The sequence below is a fragment of the Xenia sp. Carnegie-2017 genome, unplaced genomic scaffold (genome assembly GCF_021976095.1).
Source record: "Xenia sp. Carnegie-2017 unplaced genomic scaffold, XeniaSp_v1 HiC_scaffold_16, whole genome shotgun sequence".
NCBI lineage: Eukaryota > Metazoa > Cnidaria > Anthozoa > Malacalcyonacea > Xeniidae > Xenia > Xenia sp. Carnegie-2017.
The window spans coordinates 11,431,211-11,448,787 of record NW_025813469.1 but is presented as its reverse complement, the minus strand read 5'-3'; the positions used below and the strand labels follow the sequence as shown (position 1 = coordinate 11,448,787).

At 34.9% G+C, this 17,577-nt stretch overlaps 1 protein-coding gene and 2 long non-coding RNA genes across 3 annotated transcripts; 1 reads left to right on the top strand and 2 right to left on the bottom strand.

The window, feature by feature from the left end:
* Positions 1–1,041: 1,041 nt before the first annotated feature.
* Positions 1,042–1,667, bottom strand: LOC124436653. The gene is made up of 4 exons (XR_006945416.1): positions 1,626–1,667; positions 1,450–1,525; positions 1,336–1,382; positions 1,042–1,243 (listed from the first exon to the last, which is right to left on the bottom strand). It is a non-coding gene; the product is annotated as an uncharacterized LOC124436653 (long non-coding RNA).
* LOC124436654 lies at positions 1,657–2,912 on the bottom strand. The gene is made up of 3 exons (XR_006945417.1): positions 2,391–2,912; positions 1,955–2,167; positions 1,657–1,681 (listed from the first exon to the last, which is right to left on the bottom strand). It is a non-coding gene; the product is annotated as an uncharacterized LOC124436654 (long non-coding RNA).
* Positions 2,913–10,035: 7,123 nt separating this feature from the next.
* LOC124437387 (spermatocyte protein spe-26-like) lies at positions 10,036–13,062 on the top strand. Its single transcript, XM_046987360.1, has 2 exons — positions 10,036–11,789; positions 12,865–13,062. Exons 1-2 carry the CDS (start codon positions 10,202–10,204, stop codon positions 12,912–12,914), a joined length of 1,638 nt encoding a protein of 545 aa, XP_046843316.1. The 5' UTR covers positions 10,036–10,201; the 3' UTR covers positions 12,915–13,062.
* Positions 13,063–17,577: the final 4,515 nt, after the last annotated feature.

The window sequence follows — 17,577 nt, the reverse complement described above, 5'->3', positions numbered from 1 at the left end:
TTAAGGTCAAATGCATCTTGGTCAAATCATTGCATATTTCAATAACTAAAAAGTAAAAAAGTCTGTCATTTTCTGCTGAGCAAGAAAATCTTGTGATCTTTCAGAATAAAAAATATCATGCTTGGATTAAATTGGGGGGGCATAAATCACTCACTACCATTAAATTGTTACAAATCCTGAACACAAATCTCTCCGGACCAAATCTGCATGATTACTATGATTCAAAGTTTCGAAGAAAGTCTTGTCCAAGTATTTGATAACACTGATGCCAGGATAACATTGCCGCTTGCCACCAAGCTTAAAGATCTTGAAAACTTGTTACAGAGTCGGAACATAAGCCGAGAAAACACGTTCACTTACGAAAAATACTTCTTACAATGGGTCACGATCAATTTGAAGCACGAACTAGTAAACCGCAAACGAAGCTCAAACCAATGAAATTAAATTAGGTCTGCCGCAAATCGTTAAAAAAACGCAAAGAGCTTGCTATTATTCGTAATATATTTGATACTACCATGGAATAAGCTTAAATTGCTTTCTTCTTTTGCATATAAACCCAATTTCCAATAGTATTATTATAGTTTCACTTTGCAAGTAGGAACCAAAATGGCGGCTCCGCGCTCGCCCCAGACCGTTTGTCCCAACTCTTATACTATAGAGGGCTCTGGGTAAAACATGTCATAATAATGGTGACGAAGAAATGTCTCCTTAAAATCAATTCCTCCGATCGTCATGATCGCTGTAGTTAACATCGAGGTTCGAAAATTCCCGAATCCCTCCCTCTCTGTCATTCAGTATCACCGTTAAGGCTGCTGCAAACATGACGAAGAATAATAATAACAGAATCAAAACCTAAACAAAAATATGATAAATTATGTTAAAGCCCGTTCACACAATCCGATTTTTTGGATATCCGATTGTTTCGGTTCCGAGTTTTGGTTAGTTTTTAAGACGGTCGGGTAATTTGTTGATAGTTATATTTGTTCAGATATATATAGTCTTGGGAGCAAACATTTGTGTTATCCAGTACATTTATCGATATATTTTGGTATTTTTATTCTTGTTTCAAGACTTTTTTACATCTAATGTTTTGCGCCATATGAAATTTGGAAAGTATGAAGAGTGAGAGGTCTGGGACTAGTCGTCTTTTTTTGATCTGGTCGGATGAAAATAGAGCAAGTTCTATAGAGCAAGATGGTGACTGCTGTGTATTTTCGGGATTAAACAACAGATATATGTCTGTCTACAAGAAAGAAATGTTGTAAACAGAAAAATTACCTTTGGTGAAAGTCATACAATCGTTCAATATTTTCAAATATCAAATTTTTCCTTTACCGTAATGACGCCTGTAGATCGTCACTCTCCATTTGCTTTACATAATTCTACACGAAACAATTCTACGAAATTACTAATAATGTAAACACTTGACAAAATTAACTCCAAGATTACCTGGATGACGTAATCCAATGATTTGACATAATCTCTTTCGGTAGTGACCTATTCATCCCTAATATATAACAACTTTCTAGAAAACAATAATGGCCTTAAGTCTTTGAGGAATTTATATGGATGTTTATGGACAAAAGATGGATGTTCATATTTTAAAATAAAGCTTGCAAACTTACTCTTTGGTTTTTTCTGAAAGTTTTTGATGAATTTGTTCATTTTGTTCTCCAGCAATCTAAAAACAAAACCATTTTCATTCACTAGCTAAGGAGTTCTTTTGCATTCATGTTGCAAAGAACAAACGTTTATTGATCAAACAAGTTGATAACGTATTTTCAAAAGATTTCATTAAGGATTTCTTATATGTAAAGGAAAATATGGCAGAAATACTGGTTGTGTGCGGAGGGAAATATCATAGGAATAATTGTTGAAAAAGAAAAAAAACAATAGAATAACAGCGAACAAAACAAAGTGGATAAAAGCTCAATTAACGTCATCATGAACATACATCTTTTAAGTTATAAAACAACAGTTGTTCTTTTTCATTGACGTCAGAACGAGCAGCTTTCTTGGTAGGAGATAAATCTTCAGGAAGATCTAATTTATCATCAGCATCATCACTGTCCATGTCTCCTTCCTCATCGTTTGCACACGAGGTGGAGTTCGATGTTGATGTAGATGACGATCCCTCGCTGGTACCGTTTGTGGATGCATCAGAGACCTATGGATAAAGGGGATTTTCATGGATGATCAAACAGCATTAACAATCAATAATCACTTCCTTAAAGCAACGTACTAGACAGTTTGTTCATAGAACGATATTTGTAATGAACTGTTATTTCCATAGGAGTATATAAAGTGGTGACAAAAATATCGATTGACGGCAGTTAAAAATCACTAACACCACCATACTTGCTAGGTTAAAAGATCTCCATAAAACATACCTGTACGCGTACGGCCGCCCTCTATAATGTTTCCTGACGTTTTAAAAACTTTTCCTCGACTTCCTTGTACTCCGCAACAGATTTCTCGGCCTGATTTTGTAGATCTTCGTTCTTCAATTTACCAGAAAGTTCATTTATGTTATTTAATCTTTCATTCGACCACATGGGAAATTCTTGAAGAAATCCTTCCATGTTTTCTTTCAGTGAAGCTACACCTTTAGAGGAGTTTCATGCTTCCATATTCATCAATGCCATGTGTTTCAATGCTTGAATTCTCCATTCAGAACACTGCAATGACGTAAGAGATGTCTTTAATGGAAATAAAACTTAACTATACCACACAGTTATTGAGAAGATCCAAAGTTCCACTAGTCTCTTCAAAAGAAGTAAACCAACGATAAGAAAGAAGGAAAGTTTATGAAATGTCATCAGTAACCTAGCCAGCCTGCAAACTTACTCCTGCTACGTAAGTTTCTAAAGATAATCATTGTTCATTTCTTTAGAAATCTATTGTTCTCACGACAGGTCAACATAAAAATATTTGTAACACAGTGGTATAAATTCAGGCTGGCTACGTCAATGTGTATCATGATGATTTACAAATTGTTGTCTTCAAATTCTCGAGTTTAAGTTTTTTCCCTTCTCTTTCTTGCTTCATCTAAGTGGATTATCCATTGATTGATAAAACACGAAATGTAACAGGTCAGACCAATCGTTTACACGAACAAGAAACCACGTGATACAATCATTCAGACCAATAATTTACACAAAAGAGAAACCACGTGATATAAACAGTCAGACCAATAATTAGCATTACCTCTCTGATCATTTCATGAATCTCCATACACGTGACCAGAGCGACACGTCTATCCTCTAGTGCTGTAGTGAATTCATCCAGTCTTGTCTTCAGTACCTTTGACATTTCCTTTGCACCAATGCAATCATCAGTTCTCCACTGAGCTATATTGCTACCATCCTTTAGTAAATATTGAGCTTGGAGTAAACAGTGGCGTAGCTAGGAAAAATAGTCACTCCCGCCAATCCCGCCGCACTAAGGGGGTCCGGGGGTATGCTCCCCCGGAAAATTTTGAAATCCAGAGCCTTGGAAACAGCATTTCCTGCGATTTCGAGGGCGAATTATTTGTTGTGCAATAATTTTTAAAAACCCATTTTTGTTAGCTGTATAAAATAAAGCTAAAAAATGGGTTAGCCACCTTTAGCACCATATAGCTAAAGGTGGCTCAGAGAAACGTTACGCAGATAGACTGTTCACTCCAAGCTCAATATTTACTAAAGGATGGTAGCAATATAGCTAACAAAAGGGAAATGATGATTGCATTGGTGCAAAGGAAATGTCAAAGGTACTGAAGACAAGACTGGATGAATTCACTACAGCACTAGAGGATAGACGTGTCGCTCTGGTCACGTGTATGGAGATTCATGAAATGATCAGAGAGGTAATGCTAATTACGCAGATTATTGATTCCATTAAAGGCATGTTAAGTGAACGATTTCAAGATATTAATCAGTTCGAGTTTAGACCCTAAACCAACTATTTCACAGGAAAGATCATCTTCTCAAAGAGTATAACTTTGGAGAGTCAACTTTCCTTCATTTACGACAGACTTTCAAAAGAGCAGTAATGAGGTTAAATACATCTTCAAATTCAATCTCCAGTCGAGTTTAGGTCAAGTGGTAATTTAAAAATTGAATGGTGTGTTGGCAGTGGCAAGTGCTTCAGTAGAAGTCTTGCTTAAAAGGGTAAAAGCTATTTGAAATAGAATGGGTCAAGGTCGGCTTAGCTCTGTGTAGAATATCTATTCACAAAGATATCATTGAAAAGAAAGAGAATCAGAGGTGTTGAACGAGGTGGTTGAAAATTTGTAGAAAAACCAGGAGGCTGGCCTTTCTTTATAAATGATGGGTATAGTATGTGTTTTGATATTTGTTCGTATAATACATCTTCATTGAGAAAATTAAGCATAACTTTATCCCTGTCTAAATCTAAACAAGTTTAAACTAACAAGTAGAATGCTAAGAAAATCTCTCATGCACTTTAGAAGTCGTATACTATATTATTTTTTGTGCTATACTTCTTCTGTTTATGCAGGGGCAGTGATGAGTAAATTATGTTTTAGGGGACAATTGTCTCCTGCGTAACGTTTCTCTGAGCCACCTTTAGCTATATGGGGTCCGGGGGCATGCAAACCCATTTTTGTTAGCTGCATTCTTAATGTGGCAATCGTTGAAACTGCAACTAGTTAAAAAGGTACTAAAGGTGGCTCAGAGAAACGTTACGCAGGAGACAATTGTCCACTAAAACATAATTTACTCATCACTGCCCATGCATAAACAGAAGAAATTTGTATTAGCACAAAAAATATTATAGTATACGACACTTCTAAAGTGCATGAGAGAGATTTTCTTAGCATTCTACTTGTTAGTTTAAACTTGTTTAGATTGGGGCAAGTAGACAGGGATGCTTTATTCTTTAAAGTTATGCTTAATTTTCTCAATGAAGTACCATGTATTATAGAACAAATATCAAAACACATACTATACTCATCATTTATAAAGAAAGGCCAGCCTCCTGGGTTTTTCTACAAATTTTCAACCACCTCGTTATGCAACACCTCTGATTCCTCTTTCTTTTCAATGATATCTTTGTGAATAGATATTCTACACAAAAGCTAAAGACCTTGACCCATTCTATTTCTTAAATAGCTTTTACCCTTTTAAGCAAGAAAACGACCTCTACTGAAGCACTTGCCAACACACCATTCAATTTTAACAAATTTACCACTTGACCTAAACTCGACTGGAGATTAAATTTGAAGATGTATTTAAGAACCTCATTACTGCACTCTTTGTGAAAGTCCTTGTCGTTGTAAATGAAGGAAAGTTGACTCTCAAAGTTTGGATGTCAAAAAAGGACTATACTTATCTTTGAGAAGATTGATCTTCTCCTGTGGAACTATGCCCTTCCATGTAGTAAATAGTTTAGGATTTACAAGGTCTAAAACTCGAACTGATTAATATCTTGAAATCGTTCACTTAACATGCCTTTAATGGAATCAATAATCTCAAAATAAATCTGTTTGTAATTGTATCTACTATCTGCTCTGGTTGCTGGTGGGCCTACTTTTCTAGTGCAGTTTGGTAAAACTCGGTGAAAGCTTGATCTGTGAAGTGACACAATAAACTGCTTGAAATTGTCAATCTTGCTTATGCCATAGTTAAAATGGGTTTCCCTATTTTGAAGAATGGAATACAAAATTGTGGACTGTTCTAAAATCCTGTAAAAACACACACTAGAAAACAAAAGCTATCAAGATAATGCAGTAAGCCACTTATTTTACTTAATGACTCATCATCCCACCCAGCTGGTTGTTCAAGTACCCCCTCAAAAATATCTAAAAGTTTTTCATAGTTTTTGTGCAATACATTGATTAATCTAGAGCAATAATACCATCTTGTTTCACCAGGGGCAGGAAACTCAAGGTTGTTAGATGTGAGAAAAGCTTTTCTTTTTGGGGCATTGCTTGTAAATGTGCTGAATGTAGCTATATTAATAAAAAAGATTTTAACAGGAGAAATTGATGAGGCTGACTGGCATAGGACCAGGTTCAATCTATGAGCTGCACAATGAACAAAATGAGCAAAAGGATAATCTTGTCAAACAAATGCTTGAACACCATTGATATGGCCAGACATGACAGAAGCACCATCATATGTTTGTAAAACCAGTTTTTCTTTTATATTAGAATACTCACCAAGTTTATCTTTGACAACTTGTGATATTTCTGTGGCATTTCTGTTCATACTTACATCCACAAATCCTAATTGCCTCTCCATAATTTCACTTGCTTTGTCAAACCGAGCAATAACACTTAGCTGCTCTTTGGTGGAGACATCAGATGCTTCATCAACCTGAATACTCATAAATGTGCAATCATTTATTTCCTTTCTGATTTCATCTTCAATAATTGAATCAAGACAGCTGATAAGACCATTTTGAATTTCTGGGAGACTCCAGTAAATCTTCTGTCACCAACTATATCAGATTCTGCTAGTCTACTGTGCAGTCGACGCTCAAATACAGAATCAAACTTAGCAAAACATTCGAGCAACTCTCTATAATTACCTTTGTTCAAGCTACCTTCGGACTCATTGTGACCTCTAAATGGCAACTCTTGCTTTGACAAATACAGCACGGCCTCAGTAACAGTTTTTAAAATTTCTCGATTTTGTCTTACCTCCTCATTGTGACGCTGAATCTCATTTCTTCTAGCGAGGGTCATAAGACAATCAATTCGTTCACTAGCTCCATACGTTTTCCATGTCTTAAATGCAGTCAAATGCGATTTAGATTTTTCATGCTTCTTAGCATCAGACATAATACTCCGCATATCGTTGTAGCCATTCTTAGTCCACAATGGCGATGTTTTTGGGGAAAACATTAGACATGGCCAACAAAACACTTTCTGCAAGGTTGTACTGCCACATGAACGATAACATTCTGTTCGACCGACGATCGAGCAGAGAACGGTTTAGCTAATAAGCTATTTACTAAATCATCATCAGTTGAGCAAATCGCAGTCGCACTTGAAGCCATTGTGTCATACACAAATACAAAATAGCAATTTGAGAGTAAACACAATGGAAAATTAATACCGACAATGACACGTAACTCGATAATCACTAATCACGAATAATTACAACCTCCGCCAATTTAAAATAGCGGAGTTCGACTATAAAAACAGCAGATTGAGCATGCGTCAAGTCCCTTAGCCAACCAGAATTCAAAACTTCTTGTATAGAATTATATTGTATGTTCCGCCTTCTGAAGATGGGCGAAATACGTGGAGAATCGCGCGAGTATGCAATGTGCGAGAAAAGGCGGTTGCTAGGTTACATAACAAATCTTGAGATTTTGCTGTATTACGATTACGAACCACCTAATAAAAGCGTAAATATGAACGAATAAAACATAATATTACAAATTGTTCGTGAAATAATGTATATCTTATGTCCAAATAGAATATTTATTATTTTTTTGGGAAATTTCTACTCCCGCCGGGCGGGAGTAGCGGGACCGCTAGCTACGCCACTGGGAGTAAATAACTCTAAAAAGAAATAATTGATGTAAAATTTGAGGAAACGCGAAATGTCTGAAAATTGTACAGTATGGATAAAGTTGTACAATCTGGGATAAAGATGTATTACATGAAAGAATTATGTACCAAGTGGAATAAATTTGTACAGTCGTCAATGAAGTTCTACAGTTTTGGGACAAATACTTAAAATATTTAAAAAAAGTTGTGCAGTCAGGAATTCGTCAACGCCAAGCTCAAAGTTTTATATTCTCTACAGGTGGACCTGTTTCCTTGTAAAGAAAGGGTTAACAAAGAAGGGGAGGGTTAAGTAAAGGTTATAAACCACTGGTGATCTTGTCTGTGCCTGTGACAAATTGATACAATTTACTTTAGTTTTTACTTCCTAATCCATACCGTAATACCTTAGCAGGAGCCAGGAATTTCTCGAAGTTACCATGGTAACTGAGCACCTGTCCATACGACTCTGCAATCTCCAAAGTTTTTCCAAAGAAGGCATACCGACATCCTGTAGCCACTCTAATACCTAAATGAACATTTAAACCATACATTCCAAAAATCGTGTCGAATACCGATAGCCTATAACATCAATAAATTTGACGCCAATGACTACACAATCCAGCTATATGAAAAGGTCAGTGTAGTCTCGTGAGCATCCATTCTCACGATATCTTATTTGACAAATGTGCCAACTGCCAAGTTTGGCCAAAAAAAGGAAATGTAAATTTCTTGTTTACTCGCAGAAAGGGTGGAATAGCCAGAGAGAATATATTAATTAAAAATTTAAAAGAAAGTTTGGTTCACATAAGATTAATTGCAAAAATTTAATCTTTGTGTAATCGAAAACAGTGAAACCGCACAATTTGTGATGTTTTCAAACGTAGGTTACTTTAAAGAGCAAATGCTCAAGTGAGCATGAAACAACACAAAGTCCTTTTCTTTTTTAAATTTTCTGCCCACTTGTCAGTAAAAGCACTTCATTCGGGTTTTTTGTTATATAATTGTTGATTTTATCATGTTTGTGGAATGGTAGTGCGAGAAACTTATACTTAATACGATGAACTGTACTTGAATTTAGTCAAATTCAACACTTTTATTCGCATTGTTTACATTTACCTAGGCTTACTTTGTTGGTGTGTTGAATGAAAGGTAGAAAGTAAATAACAGCAAATATTATCTTTCAAACTTACCTAACGTCAAAATGACAACACAACATCGAACTATAAGAGTAGGAAATAAAATTGACTATTTTCAATCACTTGAAATGCGCGATGCATTCGCTTTCACAGATTAAACCAGTGTTGCCCAGTGAACTCGACATTTGAATGACTGGAATGATAACCGAAGCCAAAAATTGAAGCCAAAAAAACATTTGTCGTCATCATTCGTCATTATACGTCAGGCTCTAGTCTCTCGCGTGTTCAGTTTAATTTTTTTTAATCATTTTTCCCTTGGTAATGGTAGAGTTCGGATCATGATCAGAGCGTAAAAAAAAAGAAATTTTTGGAATGAAAAGGTTCACGGAAAGTGAATCAAAGTGATAAATCGAAAAGCAAGGTCAGGTGAACTTAGCCGATCTGCTATTACGCTGCGGTTTTCCTTTAAAATATATCAAAGTCTTTAAGGATATTCAATTATTGATATCGAGATGACAACCATTTAGTACTTGAAACACTATCAAAATCGATGAAAATGACAATCGCTTTGTAAAAAGTAAAAATGCGAGTTATAGACTCAATATTTTTTATGAAACTGGATGTTCAAGTTTTCTTTTTTTTCGGAAAAACAGATCTTTAAATCCACTTAAAAGACAAAAAAGACAAACACTGTTTGACACCGTTTGAAAATTTACCTTGAATTTTTGCTTGAATATTTTCTCGTCATATTTTCTTATTGTGTTGTCTTTTTAGCATACAGTGTAATTTTCAGTTGGCTTTTCCTCGTAACAAGTTGTAAGTTACAACGAAATCACTGTAGTAAAGTTTCAGCTGTAAAAAATAACCTTTTGCGAAGAGTTGGCCTCGTGTGTTGTTAGTCGTGATGTTGTTTATATGTTTATGCTTTTGCAATTTGTATTCAAATTTATATTGGCCGTGTATGTTTGGCACTCAGGGGAATGAAACTGACGTACAAACCGCGTGAATATTCGACTTTGAAGGACTGGAACTGACGTACAAACCGCGCAAGAGACTAGGACTTTAGCTTCAATTTTATATCTATAAAATGTATTGTCGTTATCATTCCAGATATATATATATATGGAGTTCACTGGTGTTGCCAGATCGTGAACAAAGTTTACAGATTTGTGAACTTTTTGTTCTTTTCATTTACATTTCATGAACATTAAAAGTTTGTGAATTTTTTGTGAACTTTTCACATTTATGAATTTTTGTATTTTCTTCATATTCATAAAGAAAGTATAGATAAATCATAGTTCAATGAAAGGGCAATCTTCGTAGCTTGACAATTCTTTTAAAACAACGAGGTTTTTAAGAGAGTAATTTCCGAGTAATTCCGAGCGTTTTCGACAATTTCTAAAACTAGGCGTTGTTATTCTTCGCTCTCAACTTCCGTGTTTATCAAACGTCGACTGCAAATTTCAACGTATATTCTAGCTTTACCTTGTAGAGATAAACAAATAATTTCGTCACTTTTTAAATTAATCTTAACACTGAATTATACGGGAAGACGAATGAAATGGCTTACCGTCCTAATGATTTTGAATGTGGCTATGATGAATCGAGATTTAAGAATGCTGTTGATGAAAATTTTCGCTGTGCAATTTGTCTTAATGTTATGAAAGATGCCAGAATGTGCCATAATCAACACAGTTTTTGTCGTGGATGTATTGAAGAACATCTACGAGTTAATGCACAAAGATGTCCTCAATGTCAAGACCGTTTAACTGTAGCTACGCTTCATCCAGTGCGTGTTATAAATAATATGATTTCTAAGTTAAAGATCAACTGCGACTACGCTATTCGTGGTTGCAAAGAATTTATAAATGTTGAAGATTTAGAAAGACATGTTGAAAATTGTGGCTTTGCTCCAGTTTTGTGTTCTAATGAAGGTTGTGGTCTGGAAGTAAACAAACAAGACAAGATTAAACATGAAACTGAGTTATGTGAATACAGAAAGATTCCTTCTCACGATTTTGCGGAGATAAAAGAAATGTTTCAACAAAGTTTTGAGAATCAAGTAAAAATACCAATTGATAAAATAAATGGAAAAATGGAACAAGTTAAAGCTGAAATGGATAAAAAACTTTTTGATGTATGTGGTCTGTCTACGAAAATACAGAAAGAAATGATGGAATCAAGGAAAGAAATAAGACATATTCAACAAAATCTTTCTACAGTGACCAAAGAAATTAAAGAAATGAAAGTCATGATGTTTCAAATATTGGGAAAAATGACTAAAAATGAAGATATTTTGATTGCTGGAGGTGACTCGCATGGTTCCTCAAAGAGTGCTGAAATATTTTCATGGAAGGAGAAGAAATGGTTTGAGATTGCATCAATGGAAAATAAACACAGTGAGGCTTCATCATTTATTTATAATGATAATTTATTTGTTGCTGGAGGAGGGTTTACATGGTCAATGGAGGCGTTGAATATACAACAGTCACCTTTGACATGGAGAAAACTTTCCACAGATCATTGTAGTGCATATATGTGTCATCAAACTGTTGTTTATAAACAACAAATCTTTCTCATTGGAGGACGAAAATCTTACCTTTATTCTTCAGATTTGATCAGTGAAATAAAGATTACTGGTACAACATCTCATGTTTTAAAAGAGTTGTGTCATATGCCTGAACCACGTTGGAGCCATGGAGCTGTTGTTGTTGATGATAAAGTTCTTATTTTTGGAGGAGAGGGAAAAAAGGGAAAAGATTGCAAAGTTTTGTCCAGTGTTTTGAAGTTTGATCCAAGGACTCTTACATTTAAGGAAATGCCTCCATTACCTTATCCATTGACTAAAATGGCAACAGTTCAATGGAGAGATCAAGTTGTTCTTCTTGGAGGTTATGATGGAAGAAAAAGTTTGAACAGTGTTATCATGTATAACTGTAATACAGGAAAGATTACAGTCTTACCATCCATGTTGGAAAAGAGATCCAATTATTGTGCAGTTATAACTGGTGATACAATTGTTGTCATGGGAGGTGAGATTGATGAACGTAAATATCTTAAATCAGTGGAGTGTTTTGAAATGGGAAGTAGTTCTTCATGGACATATCTTCCTTCAATGAATGAATCACGATATAAAGCTATTGCTGAAGTTTTACCAGTGTGCAAAAAAAAACGTGCAATTTTTTCGACAAAAATGTTTCATTAGAGGCATAATCAAATTGATATTTGGTTAATTATTACACAGCGCTAATTGCTAAATTAATATTTTTAAACGTGCAAAAATTCATATGATTTACGACATTGTTTTTCTTTACAACCGCCGATCCAGTTACAAATGTATGAGAAAAATTTTTTGCGCCTGTTATTCTCTCCTTTTTTGTGCAAACTTTACAGCACTATATATTCACCTCGTGGCCATCATCCTAGTACTCAAGCGAGTCAGCATTTAATGTTTCTATCCATTTTTTTTCTGTATTAACTTTTCTGGTAGCTACAACCTTTTGACAAAGATATCAAGAAAGACAAAAGTGAAAAGAGAAACACTAAATATACTTTTGCTTTCTGATTATTAACAGTAACAACCTTGATGTTTATTTAAGCTAAAAAACTTCATATTTATGTAATATTACAAACAATATATAAAAGCAAAAAGTAATGGTGATTCAGGTTGCCAGTTTGGATTAATATTTTGAGCCAAATTTGGCTTCTTTTTTCTCACATTAGGTTTATTTAAAATTAAAATTACCTTTGGGCTATTTTTCAAATTTGGCATATTTAAGTTTTTTGGTCTTCTTTTAAGAATCAAAATGAAAATGTTTCTTGATTTTATTGAAAATACTCAAAATAGCTATGATGTCAAAAAAAGTACGTAATGCTGTACAAAACGACGCAAATGTAAAAATTGACAATAATGTATTACACCCCTATTGTCATAAGCATTTAAGCACCATGTGTTGATTCTTGACAGACTTCCCAGTCTAAAAGTGACAACGTCTGTGAATTTGATGACATTGTGTCAAAATGGCCTAAGATTTTAACGACGTGCATCGCACTCATTAATAAAGTAAAGATCTGTAGAGATTAAGCTTGAAAACTTTCTTCAATTTATGTAATCAATAAAGACGTTTTTTGCATATCATTTGAAAAAGTGATGTGCATTTGTTTTGATTTTAGCCAAAACGATGTGCAAATTGCACATTGCACACGGTGAATTTGCACACTGAGTTTTACCTTTTGGACAAATTATGTATAAGTACAAAATATTCTGTTATTAATCAGATCATTATAACTCAGCAAAACTTTTTAATATTAAGTTGAACAGTGAATATTTAAAGTTAAATATGTAAACCTTCAATGTTCTTATAGCCTTTGATTATTATTTTTAACTATCCAAGAAATAAATGACTTTAGTATTTTACTAAAGACTGAGGTACAAGAATATTTATAGCATTAGTTTTTGTTTAGAATTTTTAAACTGCAGTGTATGGATTTGTCCAGTTGTTTATCAAGTCTTTTTCATCAAAATCGAAATCACTGCCTTCATAACACTTCACTTCAAAACTGGGCAAACATCTTAATAATTCCATACCTTAGCGTATTCCTCTTGAAAGCATTTCAACTTTAGACAATCCTCGAGCTCTCGTTTTCGTTTTCTTTACAAAACTTCCAGCTTGGAGAACACTTGATTCGTTTTGAAGTATAATTTCGAGACAATTTCCAAGGTATATTTCCAGTCTTGTGTTTTGTTCGAGTTATCTGTCTGCTGCATGTCCGACACATGTTGTTCATCTTCAACTTGAAACACAGACATGCGGCTGTCTGAATAGAGGGCGCTCACTTTTTTATCGTGTTCTTCGAGCAATCTTAGACATTCTTCTACCGTTTTACCAAATTTTCCTATTCCAAATTCATCTATTGCCGTCAAAGCCAGCTTTGTTGCACTTCGACAACCCTTCATGAGGGGTTCTTGTTTCTAAAAATACAGGTTTCAAAGATAAATATTCAGAGACACTCCCCTATTCCAAGTTTATATTAGAGACAATTCCCCCTTTTAAGTTTACATTAGAAAACGTTCCCCTATTCAAAGTTTATAATAGAGACACAACAATGCCTAAGGAAAATCTGTTAGCAGCTATGAAAGATAGAGAATACTGGAAAGATGTGGTGAGTTCAACCTCGGCTGAGGCCGCAAGATGATGATGATGATAGATGAACATAGGATTGTTCTATGAAGCTACAACGGTTTAAAAGAATAAACTCAATAGACAAAATCTATGTCGACTAATCTTCAAATCCAATTAAAATAAAGCTTAATTCGATCCTTCGAGAGATTTGATTGCACGTAATCAAGGCAAACTAATATACAAACACGCACAAGGAAGGTTCGTGAAAAACATATCACATGAATTGTGTCATAGCTGAACATCTTATAGTCCAATTTACTGAATGTACGAATCTTCAGCAAAGACTAGAAATGTGTCAAAGTGTACAAAGTAATTAACACGTGTAAAAATGTATAAAGTTACCGGCGCGTGTCAAATTTTAAAATGGAAAAAAATGTACAATGTAAAATGTGATACACATGGCTAAAAATCTATTACAAATTGTTACAGAAACGTGACAATGTTAACGGTATGTATCAAATTACAAAATCGTACAACGTGATAAAATTCTCACCAATCGAAACTGCAGCCAAGCATCGTGATCGTACTCAAAGCTTCCGACGAAGGTCGTGGGAATTTGATCCATTGAAATGGAAGAAAGCACATCATCAAAAGATGACAGCAACTTGAACTGAAAACAGACATTTTCATGAATCTTTTCGGAAAAGGACGACACCAGTCTTTCTACCCACCTACCGCAACATCCTCGAACTCTGGCTGGGAAAATAATCATCGCCCAACCAAAGTAAATTTGGCCCTATTTGGTCTTTTCAAATTTTGCTACAATGTTTTCTTATTTTACTTGATCAATGGTTAAATTGCTGTGTATTATTTGATGCTTACGTAAGCCAACTTCCATTATGTATTCAGCACGATTGCAAACCTGTGTCTACTACCCAGTTCTTTGTTTCGCTTATTTGTAAAGTACTGAGTATAAGTACAGTGAAAGTTGCATAATTTTGCCATTTGCCCGTTTTTAATCATATTCTGTCGATTTCTATTTGTATCATATTCTGTCGATCTGACAAATTTGACTAATTACGTCATAAAAGGTCTGGCAACTGATGTACTTTACACTCCACAAAGTGTATCAAAAATAAAGACCTTTAGTAATAGACGTGATGAAAATTTTAATGCCTATCACTTTGCAAATCCGGAAGAAAGGGGAGGTATTGTCAGCTACGTGCATATATTACATATCTTTTTTGCTAGTACAAATGATTTTCTGCTCCTGGGAAGTTAACTTGTAACAGAAAATTAGGCATTGAAATTAATACAACGTTAATTTGTAAAGGTCTTTTTCTGCTTGATACAACGTTTAATTAAGAAAACATTTTATGTGTTTCTGTAACTCAATAGGAACAAATAAACGTGTTTTCTATTTCCTTTATAAAATGGTCTTTTAAAAAGAATATTAAAAAAACAAATTTGTCGATCTTAATGACACATTGCTTATGTAGAGCATTCAACCAATTAGCGCCCGTGTTTTTAAAAGGCTATTTTATTTTGCAAATTCACTGATGAAGCTGAGTAAATCTCCAAACTTTTCTTGTTTCAAACTTAACCTAACTCGAAAAAAACTAGAGCTTCCAGGATGATCTTCAGAGTCTTTGTTGTCGTCTGCGTTTCGTGCGTCGACAAAAACAGACAAACCTAGTTTTAAAACTTCTTCCTTAAAACAACGAGAATGGAAAAGTTTTTCCACGAATGCAAGACAGCAAGAAACGCCGGGAATGCTAAAAGAGCAAAGCTTATAATAAGATGTTTCGAATTAAATACTTAATTAAGTTTTTAAGTAAGTGTAAACATAAAACATATAAAGCAAGGGGTAAGTCCTCTTTTTTTTGAAAAGCCAGCCAATAGACTCTCAAACCACCCAGAAAACCAAAGGTCCTTAGCTTTTATCTCTCCATAACCTTACAATTAATTTTGATTCGTGTATCATGGGGTGAACATCCAATGACTTAATGGGAAATAAACGAATTTTTATAAAACCTATTAAAAACTATAGTGTGAACAAACAGTTATCGTCTTGTTGTCAAGGATTTACATTAAAGCGATTTTCTTTTTGAACACGATATATTGTTGTCAATGGTTGTGTAGTGGCTACTTTGATTATAGGAACAGTAAAGGGGGGGGGGGGGCACGCCAAGGGTGAAAACGGCCATTGAAGTAATGGTAATAAGTTTGAAAATTCAATTAGCGAAACAAGCTGAAGAATGACTGAAAAATCGCACAATCCAATCGACCAGCAAATGAAGTTCATACCAATCAACTATATACTTAGATAGGTGCGTATGCGTGTGTCCACGTGATTTTAACTATATTTCCTGACGTCGTGGATGAGCTGTAGCTCAAGGATTTCAAAATATATGTTTAAAATCACAGGTCAGTCAGTATATTGATAAGACGGATGATGCAAAACAACAAATAAAAATTTGATTTCTGAAGACTATAAAGTAAATGGTTTGAACCCGGGAGTATCGTTACATGTTTGTAAATGTAGATCGTCCAGGTTGGTATAGTCCTGAGAAGGACTGTCTTTGACTCTGAAGATGATTACGGCTAAGGTTGTCGAAACGTCAGTCAACAACAACAAAAACAGTCCTTCTCAGGACTATACCAACCGGCACGATCTACATTTACAAACATGTTCTGAAGACTATGTTATCTAATTCGCAGTAGACGGTTTGTTGTGAAAAGTCACGAAGATGACATCAAAAGTCACAACGCCTAAAATTGGGAAAATTTCGGACGGAAATTACTACGCAAGAACAAAGTTTGACAGCTTTCCACTTCGCAGAAGTCTCGAAATTTTTCAACTGATAAGATCTTAATATCGCCAAAGAGAGAAGTTTGGTGCTTTAAGAAATTCAATGCAGAATAAGGTTAATAGGTTGCAAATAAAAATATTTATAGATTTGCACAAGTAATCCAATTGGGTGGGTTATTATAAGTGGTCAACAAGCATTTGTGCTTGAATTCTACGCTTGGTCCCAGGTCAATGCTGCTATCAAAAGACAGAAAACAATAGAAGTAAACTTATACAGTCCCAGCTTGAAACAACTACAGCATTAGTAAAGCACCTTATACGTTCTGCCGTATTTCTAACATTAGCTACCACGCATCCAGACAATACGTAAATATCAGCGGTCAGTGTACCGAACACTGTACGTAATGTTTACTTGCCTGGGAATTTGAAGGAAATATAAACATATTCGTGCTATTTATTCGCTGTTGAAATCTGGAATCTGCCATTCCGACATTCCAGCATCCACAAATACCACAACGGAAAAATGGAAACTCGAGATACTAAATAAATAACAACAATACAACGCGTGAGCTGATTGGTCTATCGTTGAGTTTGCATTAAACTGCACGAACCGATCTCGGCTCAGTCAATTAAATAAATTAAAGAGAATTTGCAAATCAATCATGAATACATGTTATAGGAAAAAATGAAACATTTGTTTCAAGTTTATTTGTTTTCATTTCAAAAAAGAAACTGTTCGTAAAGTTGTTTACTGTGTTTGCACTGGGTAATGTAATGCAAACCTAGGAGACTCTCCAAGACCTCAGTCTAAGGTTTGCACTGGGTAATGCAATGCAAACCTAGAAGACTCTCCAAGACCTCAGTCTAAGGTTTGTACTGGGTAATGCAATGCAAACCGAGGAAACTCTCCAAGACCTCAGTCTAAAGTTTGTACTGGGTAATGCAATGCAAACCGAGGAGACTCTACAAGAACTTGGTCTCTGGTTTGCACTGATCTGCTCT